At 36.0% G+C, this 12,345-nt stretch overlaps 1 protein-coding gene across 1 annotated transcript; it reads left to right on the top strand.

Annotated features, from left to right (window-relative positions):
* Positions 1 to 3,791: 3,791 nt before the first annotated feature.
* On the top strand, positions 3,792 to 10,398 carry SAXO2 (stabilizer of axonemal microtubules 2). The gene is made up of 4 exons (XM_026060687.1): positions 3,792 to 3,826; positions 5,810 to 5,989; positions 7,416 to 7,618; positions 9,387 to 10,398. Exons 1-4 carry the CDS (start codon positions 3,792 to 3,794, stop codon positions 10,367 to 10,369), a joined length of 1,401 nt encoding a protein of 466 aa, XP_025916472.1. The 3' UTR covers positions 10,370 to 10,398.
* The last annotated feature ends 1,947 nt before the right edge of the window (positions 10,399 to 12,345 follow it).

Here is a 12,345-nt window from a genome sequence, read left to right as displayed (position 1 = left end):
CCCGGCGTCCCTCGCCCCTTCCCCGCCCCTCCGGGCCCGCCCCGGGTCGCGGGGGACCCCGACGCCCGGCAGCGCTGCGGTGCGGTGCGGTGCGGTGCGGTGCGGTGCGAGCCCGCCCGCGGGGAGGAGGCCACGGTCCGCCGCTGCCTCAGCTCGGACCCCTGCCCGGGGGGTCCGCCCGGCTCCAGCAGCCGGGAGGCTCTTCCTGAAGAGCCTGTGGTAACGTAACGACCTTTCGCATCAGTGCTGGCCTCCAGCACCCGGGGTTAGTCATAGACAGCTGTATAGGGTCTCCTCTGTGGTATTTGTAAATTAAATTATTGCTACTAGGTGCCATCCAGGTGAACGAAAAGGCTGAGATTCCTATCAAAGGAAAAAACGTTTTTAAGAAAACTCACAGGGATTGCCATCACCGCCTCTTGGAGTACGGAGTCGGCTCTATTGCTGCCATGCACACCATGAACTGTAGGTTTCGTTCTGAGGCACACACAGCAGGCGAGGTAAAAGTGATGCAGGAGACCAGAGAGTCACTGAGGGCTTGGGAATTTGTACGCTCCAGTGATTCTCTGTCCTTGCAATATTCACAGCAGTAAAGTTAACAGGTTAAAATTCCCAAAGCCAATGTATCTCAGGACCAAGAAGCTAGAAACATCTTCCCTAGACACTCCTGTAGAGAGAGGCAAACTCCCTCCCTATGTTTCTGCGTGGAAAACCTGTCCCTCTGTTCATCAGCCACTGGTTTTTTGATCCGTGGCCATAGATATGAGAGGGGCAGTGCATAAACTTCTTTTGTTCTTCTTGGCCAAGATTATGGTTGTAGTTTGCCCCATAGATTTACTTCAAAAGTCCTAGATTAATCAAGAGTTAGAACACATTGTTTTCATGATTAAATATCAAATACGACTTTGGCTCAAGTATTGAGAGTGTCAGATAGGACAATCTGACAGCAGAAAGATAGGTACAGCCCAGTTGAACACTGTCAAATTAAATACTCAGTTTAATAATATTAATTACTGAGTAAAACACAAAACATGGTTTAAAATAAACATCATTGAAGGTTTTGCAGTAAATAAAATCTCAAGACAATATTGTTTTAAGAAGCATATTGTGTTTGCTTTGGTGTAGCTATAGTGTTTYTGTTTTTAGGGTAATACTGGTTGCTTGGCAGTGTTACCTGGATATTACAATGTATACATGTTCTAAAAGAGATTTCAAAGAGAAGAAAAAAACCTAGTATTTTGTAGAAGTTATCATTTAGCAATTTGCTGGAAATCCTCTTCCCTGTAATTCTGTAGAGATATAATTACTGTTTCATTCTAAATATTTAAAATAGAAGGAAGTAATCTTTCCTACCTGTCTTTTATTCACAAAAGGAAAAAAAAACACTCTGAAAAGTTTTACAAATACAAGGGGGGAAAGTCAGTATGACAGAACTTTATTTTGCTTTCCCTTTACAGGGAAATGACAAGAGCCTCCAAAATTCTAGAATAACTTCTTTTTTTTTTTTTTTTTTTTTGCATTGTGATATATAATCCACTCATTAAAATTACATGTGTCTGAGTGTTGTTTGTATTTACAGTCACAGTCTTGGGCTCTTATTAATTAAATAATTGTTACAATGTTTTTAAGAATGTATATTGAATAGATTCCTTCTCCTTAGGCTACATCACCTTCTGTGCCTATTAAGTGATCTTTTTCAAAATCAACAAATAACCGTAATGCTAAAACCACCAGAAGTCTATCCAGTGCTGAGGATGCTCACAGATCAGTTAACAAAGTGCACAATACTTCTCTAGTCCAATGCTGGAAATTTCTCCATATTTAATAACTGACATGATTTCTAGCCTTATGAGCCTAGGACTTTTGCACTCATATAAGATGCTGCCAAGGCGTACCAATGACCATTTCCAAGCTGCTATAGGAGAGAGATGTTTGGTTGGAGTTTTCTTCTATTGTTGTTTGTTTGTTTGTTTAAGAAAACCACAAAAATGTTGTCATAACTGCATTGTCCAGAGCAATAGCTGGATTCTATATTGTTTCTCAAGATATTTCAGAACCATTTCTCATTTTAAAAGTGGTATATTTTAAATGTGGGAATGCATGAGGTAGTCTTACTTGGGATAGTTCCATAAAGAAAAGGAAATATTTTTATTTTCTGATTTCCCATGGGTTGCAAATGTGCAAACTTAATACAAGAGAAAATTACCCCCTGCTAGCCATTACAGTAAAGCGTCAGATTACTGACTAAATAGAAATGTCTAATGCCAAATACAGGCTGCTAAATCTGACCTTCCAAGGAAGAATACAGCCTCTGAGGTAGAGGAACTCTCTATACCCAAGAATAATATCTGTCTACCATAAAAGATAATCATGACATTCAAAGGTGTAGAAGTCCTATCTGAGATACAAAAAAGAAAAAAACTACTTTATCTAACCTGTCAGCACTTCCTCACTTATTGCACTTGTTATCACTTTCATAAAAATCTAGATTCCTGAATTAATGTAAGCTAAAAGAAAAAGGAATATTTCTCTGAAATATAGGTTGTTTAAGCTTCCATACTGACCACATCTAAATACATGCAAACCCAGTAGAAAATGCTGAGTCTTCTATCAGCACTAGCAGAACAGAAAACTCTCAAAAATAGTGTCCAAACATAACTTCTGTCTGTCAGACCATGGTGTGTACACTAGCAATTAAAAAATGTCAAGATTTTTCTTGTTTTTTTTTTTTCTTTTTCATGATAAGCATTAAGCCTTTTCTCATCATTAATCTAGTTCTCTGGGAAGAAAATGCTCTGAGGGAAAATTTCAAGGAAGTGTCTTGTTGGCATTGTATGAAAAACAATCGTATGTATGCCAGATCCTCCATAAGTGAAATTCAGGATCATTCTGTTAAAATAATCAGAGCGATAGCATTTTACACCAGAGACCCAGTATACTGTCAATTTTATTTAGCTGAGATTCTGTTCAGACCTTATGCAAGCCATAAGAAAATTAGTTTCTCTCAAAGATGGGAAAGAATAATCATCCATCAAAGCAGACATCAGTCATTCATGGGAGGAGGTGTATTCTCACCAAATTCATTTGAATATCAGTAACTCTGGGATTGACATTAAGTACAAATAATGCACTTAAAATAATCAGTGATTCAAGGATTTCTAGCCAAATTATAAACAACATACTTCATTTATCAGAGCTGTAATCTGTCATCTCTGATGAATATGTTGAGAACCATTCTCTCTAGAGACCTGCGATGTTCTATGTGATCAATTTTAGAAAGTTATTATCTAAACAAAAACTTTTGGTTTTACTTTTGGATAATGTCCAAAAGTGAATTTATTGGTTAACAAACAAAGAAAATCTCTTCTTTAAGCCAGATTCACATTTATATTATGGTAATTTAGGCCCACTGAAAGGTCTTGCACACCACAGAGTAGGATGTAGAATTCTTGGTGTATATGAACATCAGGCTTTCTATAACTTGAAGACGATGTTTTGTATTTCATCTGGTAAATTCTGTGCTGCCATACTTAGTTTCAGGTGGGACTGTTCAGGAAGAAGCAAATTTGTGCATATTTAGATGCTAGAAATGACTGGACTCAAGGACATATTTGTCTCATCAAAATAATGAATTCTGTTGCAATTTGTCTTCTTTCCTTGGTGACATACATTAGACGGTTTTGCCAGGATTCAGCCCCATGTTGAATCCACCAAGAACTACAGATCTGCTCTGCAAGGAATTATTTTTCTGCTATCTGTTGTTTCTGCTTGTAGCGTAACAGCTCAGCAATATGGAGGATATTGTGACAACATTGCATAGGAAATGGTGAGAGTTAAGTGTTTGAAGGCCAGTGATACCAGGACAGCCATTTGGAGGAGGTGTTTTGTTTGGCAATTTATTTTCTGGATCAACTTATGGCAAAATAAAGATTGCCAGAATAATTTTTTTTGTGGATGAATATTCTCTTTGTTTCAAACTCTTTTGAGTTTTATGCCTAAAATCTGTGGAGAAAAGTAATTTGGTAGCCTATACTTTAACTAGCTTTCAAAACATATATTCAGTGTTTTTATTTTCTTCTTAGATGTTACTTTTAGACGTGAAACAAGACAGCATGTGCTGTTCATACTTACCTTAAAAATTATTACTAGGGTAATAGCTGAATTTCATGAAAAATACAGTGGCAGGCAGGCATTGTACTGGGAAACAGCATGATCTCACCTGCCTGTTTTCCCTGCCTTTCCTGTTCTTTCTCTCTTCTACCTTCTCGCTTTCCCTGCTATGTTCAGAGTAGGTCTCTCTGTTGTTACTTGACTATCCCTTGACTAGATGGAAAAGGAGCAAGCACTTGAGGCTCTGAAAGGCCGTGGCTTCTTAGGTAGAGCTCCTTCATTTCTGATTAGAACTACTGAGTTTGCAAGGTCATGCAGCCCAAATTAGTATCAGCTTTAAGGACCTTCAGTCCCAGATAACTTCTTTCAGTGGCTTTTTTTTTTCCTTCACTTTTCCTTCATATCCTCTTCTCTATTCAATTTTACTTTGCTTTGATTCATATTTTCCTTCTGCTTGGTATTCAGTACTAGCTAAATTACTCTGCAGACCTTCAAGTCATTCTTTGGGTATCTAGCTTCCTGAAACTGGAATTTATTTGTACCTACTAATAACTGTACAGTTGTACCCTTCTCATTCTTTAGTTATGTCTGTGTTTCATGTACAGGCTTTTACAAGGTACATTTATTTTAAAAAGTTATACTTTATTTTTAGTTATTTCCCTTGTATCTGAACCAGCATTGCAAATTGCCAACTGCAAGTAGGAAGAACAACTTTCATTATATATTTCCTAAAAAGAGAGATTAAATAATAATCCTATGTTAGCTAAATTAAAAATTTTAAACTATGCTTGAAATTGAGAAAAAGATCCTGATTCTCATTTAAACTACCAGAGATGTAAATGCATATCATACAAATCAAAATGACTAACATTTTCTATGCTACTTTCAAAACATATACATATATATATACACTTGAATTGCATATTTATTTTACACAGCATGATGAGGTTTAAGTCATAAATTATTGTAAGTCATAATATGCCTTTTAACACTTATTAACACAATGGTATTATTAAAATAGGTATGAAAACCAAGTGTAACTGAAATAACACCTATTAACAAAAAAAGATGTTAATATGTTTAAACAAATATAATTTGGCAGATAGAGGATTTTAATCAGCACTAGGAAAAAAAAGGATTGGAAAGTCAGAAAGGGCCTTCAGAGCACTGGAACTGCAGATGAGATTTTTGCACCAATAAAATTTTAGTCAAAGAAGGTGAATCAAGAGCTGTAGTGAAAATAAGCGAGCAGATGTACAGAAATAAAAAGACAAGAGAAGAGGGAAGACAAAGTAAACAAGAGAGGATGTCAGAGGAGAAGTGAAGCGGGGCGGTTATTGACTATTCTTATAAATAAGAGTAATAATATCATTAAAGATTTAAAAAAATGAGAGGAAAGTGTATCTTCTTGGCAGCATTCCATAGAAGACCAAGATCAACTCCATCAATTCTTTGTATTCTGTACTAAGGGCTAACAGGATAGTGATACTGAGTACTACTCTGTTAGGGTACTGTGCTCTGTGACCTGTGCCAACACAGTATTTTGCCTTTTCCTCTATGACTCAGAAAAGATTTTAAACCCAAGCTACTCACAGTGTTCAACCTTCCCCACTTGTTATTTGCTCCCAGTAGATAGGAGATAGGTTTCCCCCTTAAATGAAGCTATTCAAAATGATCTTATCTGATGTGTTTTACCCAGGCGCCATCGCTGCCCTCACAAACCCACAAGGATTTATGATAATGGACAACAGCCGTGCCTCACGACAGAGTATGTGGAAAAATATCCCAAGTACAGCAACATCCCTCCTCCCCAGAGCCTTAAGCCGAAACAAGAGTACCAAGTGCACCGTGGGAAAATGGAAGGAATCACAACATTTAAGTAAACATTTTAAAGCAATGTGTTTTACACTTACTTTGTATTTTAAAGTTTCTCGTACTTCTCATTTAAGGGGAACTGGACATCGTATTGCAGTCATTTTTCAAAATGCAATCATTGTATCCTTTGCTCTCCTGAAGTATTTAAAAGTACTAGTTTTGAATGTAAAAATACAGTTACCTCAAAAATGTCATCAAAGATAGTGAAGCACACACAAAATAAACTGTGTTCTTTACAGCATGCTTTAATCTGTAAAGAAGATCCAAAATTTATTTTTATCATTGTTGTCTTCCTGTTTTAGAAATCTAGGTCTCATTGATCCTGAAAAACAATGTGGCAAACTGGGGAACTTACTGTAGTACATTTGTGTAATCTGAGATAATAGGGAAAATGAAACCTCAAGAGAAAGAACGGGGATTTTTTGTTCCGAGTGCTCTAAATGATTAGGACTGGGAGAAAGCCCACTGCAAGGGTTCATTAGGTCTGGCCCTTCAGCACACAGACGCGGGCAGTGATCCTACAGTGAGTTCATTTAACTGACTCAGTAAATCTGCAGAGCACAGCTGTTGTAAAGAGGATGTGCTGGGGCCTGAAGGTCTTACCTGTAAGGAGCTCATTGTAATAGCAAGAACAAAGATATAAACAGGCCTATAAGCAAAGACCAGAAATTTCTGATAATAAGTTTACAAAATTGAAGAGCAGCTTTCAAGGAGTTAGAAAAAGACAGCACTCATTCAGCATTAATGGTAATAATGTGACAGGAACATAAACCTTTATTTTTTCAAATACTGCTTTTCCTTTAAGCTATATGAGCAAGAGATGAAACTTCTTTGTTTCTGTTTATGAAAAAAACAAAAAGGGACATACATACAAAGATCAAATGCCCTTCTGCAAAATTGTATGTTATGTACAGAGTGTACTGTTTAGAAACCTATATATATGTAATACACACCCATTTATGTAATATGCCCTTATAAAAATGATCCATGAGATCCATGGTGAAATGCTCTTTCCATTCAAATTCAATTCTTCTTATGCAACTGTAAATTTTTGCCACTCATGGTAGTTTGATCTTTGCTCTGGCTTCTACTCTCTGGATCATTTATTTGTAAAATTAAAGAAACTTTTCTAGTCTCCTTTCAGATTTTTTAAGAATAGTTTTAAACTGAGAATGAGGGTAAAATGCTAGGAGTTTTGAAAAGTTATTTCATCATCTTTCCCTGAATAAAGAATATATCATGCATCAGAAACTCTATTTTATGCAGCATGGTTTTCTTGCCTTCTTGTTATCTTCTAATATGTGGCATCTAATTGACTTTTCAGAGTAAACATTTTAAGTCTCTGTTTTTCCATATAATAGAAAAATGACAAAAGTGACTCTATCAGAAAAAGAAGTTTTTAACCAGTGTTTCCTTTTCCCTTGATTCAGATCTGATTATTTACCATATGATATTGTGAAGCGACCTTTTCGGGTACCAGAACAATTTAAACCAAAGACCGGAGAGATAGAACTGGGAACAACATACCAGAAAGATTATAATGCTCATAAAATACAACCAGTGATATTAGTAAGACCGTTAGAGAGAAAACACACTACAGGAGGAAAACTGGATACCATACCAACTTATCAAGGTAATAATATATGCCTCCTGTACAAGGAGAAGATAGTATTCTGAATCACCTGCATGAGAGATGTGAAACTGGATTTCTTACTTTGGGCCGGAGAGATGAATAGAAAGCAGGTGATAATGCTTTTAGGTGTTCAGCACTCCAGTTGTTTTAGAGTTGATATTTACAGGTTTCTATAAGAGAAGCCTTCTCCAGGTTTCCTTGGCTAGAAGGAGAGAAAGTCTAATATACACTTGTTAGGCTATCTCAGGCATAAGTGGCACCAGCTAAGGAGGAGTCAGGAAACCCTGGAGGTTGTAATTAATCTGCAAATATATCTTCCAGATAGCTTTAGAAAAAAATCTATTATGTACAAGAAGCTTGAGTGAACTATGTGAAACTACCTCCTCTATTCTGTGGWCTGGGCAAACTTCAGCTGCTACTGCAAAAAAGTTTCTTATTTGTGTTTTTCCATAGTGTAGGTCAAAAGCCTGTGCTACATAGCTTGTATATGCTCCCATTAATGATCTGTTTGGACAAAATATATCTTTTCTAAGTCATTCTGTCAAGTGACCATGATATACTGTATACATGTACAAAATTTTTCACATAAATTTTTTTTTACTGAATTTGTTACATGTACTGCACCCTCCAGTTAAAAGTATATAAATGTAGATGATAATATATATTTTCTACTAGAGGTACCAACATGAAAAATCAAGATATGATTATGAGGGCTAGTGGTATAAGAAAAGATACATGAGTTAACAAGAACCGGATACGGCCATTAAAACAGGAAGTTAGAATCCTTGGTGCGAAGCGAGCAGAGGAGGGATTGCAGTGACAGATACAGAGTTAGAAGGATAGAATTTGGGAAAAAAAGGTCTCTTCAAAAAAATGGACTTATAATTCACCAGCTCTTTATGCTTATGCCTATATTAAATAGAAGTGCATTTAATAAATATTGTCTATTACTTCTAAAAGATATTTATAAAGAAATATGGATATATCTATTTAGCGTATGTGTAAGTACAAAGAAGCTAGTAAATAATGACTAATTTAGCCTAGTCTCAGCATACAACTAAGCATGTGACTGCTTTATTCAAGAGGTACCTTATCAGTTCAAAAGGGAGTTAGTATTAAGGACTGAAAAACCACTGAAGCTAAAGTACAGTGATTACAAAAAAGCAAACTGGTATGAACTGCCTGTGAAGAAGTTTAGGCTGGATACTAAGAGGTTTCTAACCCTAACAGAACAGTCTATTTAAAAAATAAAATAAAATAAATTTAGAAAAAAAAGAGGCAAAGAAAAAAATTCCTAACTAGCTTTAAGAGCATGCACTGCTGGTAAGGAGGAGAGGTAGTTGTCTCTACCAGTAGGGAACATGACCCAGTGACCTACAAGGTTCCTTTCAGTTCTATATACTTGACATACATTTCGAGGTAAAATATAAGATATTATATCTATAACCTGTATATGTCTATTTTGTGTATAAACACACATTTAATGTGGACATGGAACATTTTCTTTTCCCTCAAGGAATTAGTTGTAGTAGGGCATTAAGTAGAATTTTCTGTCTGTCCTTATCATTCCAGTAATAGCAAAAAGACAGATTTGCCATATCACAAACATGCAGATAACATTACCATTCTCATTTATATCCATTTTCTTTGGATTGGGAGGGTTAATACCAGAAAAAAAAAAGGCTTAATTTTAAAGGAACACTCAACAGTAATAAAGCTTTATATTTTATATATATATATATATTTATATATATATTTTGCCTTAAAGATGACTATAGGTTGTGGGAAGTTCAAAGAAGGGAACCTAATAAGGTGGACCACACATACCATCCACCTACAGAGAAGTTTGGAAATTCTACTACATTTCAAGATGACTTTGTTCCTAGGGAACTGAATCCCAGAAAAAGTTTTAAACCTCCTTGTGTGACCAAGCTTTCAGATGTACCTTTCGATGGTACTACTAGCCATCGCACGTCTTATATTGCTCATCAATTGGAACCAAAATTTGTAAGATCAAAAGAAGAATACAAGCCAAGCAACCAACCCTTTGAAGATCTCACAACCCACCGGAATGATTTTAGAGGGCTACCTGGGCAACTTGCAAAAAGCTGCAAGCCTGAAAATACTAAAGTTGGGTCCAACGCTCATTTTAATGGGCTCACTGAATTCCAGGATCGTTTTCAGCCATGGTCAGTCTCCTTGCCTGAGGTCCGCAAAACAAAAGAATACATTCCACCCCCAGGTAACATGGATTTCAACTCCACAAGCCATCTTGATTATGTTAAACACGAGATTTCTCCTGCTGTCCCCATAAGACCAGTTTCTAATGGAAGAAGAACCAATGCCCCTTTTCAAGGGAATACTACCACAAAAGAAGACTTTCAAGCTTGGGACAGCTGTCGGCAAGAAATTATTAAAAAGCATCAGGAAATTCCAAGACCCACAGGAAAATKTGATGATTTAACTACATTCAGATCTCATTACATACCACATCAGATAATTCCAGCTCAAAGTTTCAAACCTTTACGTGTTGTACTTCCTAATTCAGCTCGTTTTGAAGATGAAACTATGTATCGCACAGAATATACTCCAAAGAAACAAGAGATCTGCCCAGCAAATTATCCATCTCCTCCAGGATATGTCTATGTAAACACAGATTCTCATGGTCACAAATTCTTCCGCCAGCTTACCCCAGAATTTTCTGAATCAAATGGTAATCATATTCCAAAGGAAGTAGCTGTTGTGTCATAATATTTAAAAGTATTATTTCAAGCAGCCTTGCAAAACAATTGGAATCCTACAAGTTCATTTTTCCTTAGATAAAACTGAAAGCAAATCAAATAATGCACATTTTGATTTAAAAACATTAAAACTAATAGCTTAAAGAAAATCAAAACAAAAACAGAGAAGTTTATTACAAAACTGATAAAGATTAGCCAATTTTTGTAGGAATAATGAATCTTCCAGACATCTATTTTTTTTCTTTTTGATTGTGCATTCTAGTTTCCTGGACTTTCCACTTTTCATTATGGTCCAGCTCAAACATGTACATTGTAGGGTTTTTTCCCAGATTTTCAGTAAATCAGATCAAATGATTATATTCATAGAATAATAAAAATATAACTTAAATACATTTTGATCATAGCTCCTTTTTCATAGTACAGCAAAAAGCTATAATTAATTAGCTCATCAGTACAACTTTTCATCTCATCAATACTTTGAGTAATCTGATAAGAGGATTTTTTTCCTGACATTTTGCTCTCCAAATCGTATTATAAGATAGCATCCCATGAAACCTAGATATTTCTAAAAACCTGTTTTTAGCTTTTTCATTATTATTTTTCTTTCATCCATCTGAAGAGTCGAAATGTCACACTGTAATTTCTGAGAGTGATTAACAAAAAGTAACTTTGCTCTTTTTCTGTACACATACTTGAAATCACTCAGATATAAAGCAGGTCATTAGACTTTGTTCCCCAATTTCCCAGATAGAGCATTTTTAGCCTGACTTCCAATGAAAACAAAGCYGATGCAAACACTAAGTATAGATGTGTTCTCACCATCTCAGTGTGAGTTTAATCAAATTCCACAAACAGATTGCACAGATAATTGTTTTTCAAATTTTCTAATGCAGATGGTGAGGAAGATAGAATGGGGTTCAAAAATTAATGCCAGTCGACAGTAGCTTTTTATCCTGCTATCTGATTTCTAAAACTAAACAGCATTGCACCATTGCCAAAGTTCACTGCAAAGGCAGTCTGAAGGATGAAATGGCAGAAAACTAGAAAGGTATATGCAGAGATAACAGAAAATGTGAGTGGAGCTCAATTAAAAGAAACATCAAAGGAGTCTCACAAATCTCTAGACAGTCAGGATTCAGGCTGCCTGCCCTTCAAAGAATTGTTACAAAGAAAACAAATTGTTTATAGAAATTGTACATACAATGATTATGCTTCCATATGAGGGATTAAGTATTTTCTCCATGCATCTTTATGTTAATTATGGTAAATCTAGATAAACTGTTGTATTATGTTCAAGATTTAATTCAGTCCCTATAAACAGTCCTGTGATTAACGATATTATCATGTTCTATCTCAGTAGCGCAGTATGATTTTTTTTTTTGTATTGCATATCTTGTACTCATTGCTATAGGAAAATCATTTGGGTTCTGAAGAATTGTGTGTTGATACTTCATAAACCAAGTCACCAATAAAAGGACTAAAATCAATAGTGGAAAAATGGTGAAAGCAGGAACTGGATCATATGCAATGGAAGGAAGCTGAACTGAGTATATTAGCTCTGTGTAAGACATTGCAAGACACAGCTCCAGTCATTATTAGAGCATCAGTTACTTTTAGATGACTTGTGTCCTTGTACTGTGTCTTTGTGATATGATTTAATCAGTTGATGAAAACATCAATTCAATTAAACTTTTCTCCCTCTAAAGATTATTAATTTTCCCAATTATTAAAGACATGTTTTGGACAGGGCATGAGTAAGGAAAACAAAAAACTGTGACGCCCTAAGAGTAGGACAGGACAAGTCCAATTCATTGTCATCCTTCTGTATCATAGAGAAAACAAACTGCAGAATCCCTTTTCTTTATGAAGCTTGAGTCATCCTCTGTCGAGCCATCACTGAGGAGACAAAACTTCTCACAGTTGTACCCACCCGCTCCATGTCCTACACACAACCTTGGCATCTCATAAGAAGTTTACAAACACTCC

Source organism: Apteryx rowi, unplaced genomic scaffold (genome assembly GCF_003343035.1).
Source record: "Apteryx rowi isolate R43461 unplaced genomic scaffold, aptRow1 scaffold_17, whole genome shotgun sequence".
In the NCBI taxonomy this organism is placed as follows: Eukaryota; Metazoa; Chordata; class Aves; order Apterygiformes; family Apterygidae; genus Apteryx; species Apteryx rowi.
This window is presented reverse-complemented; position numbering and strand designations above follow the sequence as displayed.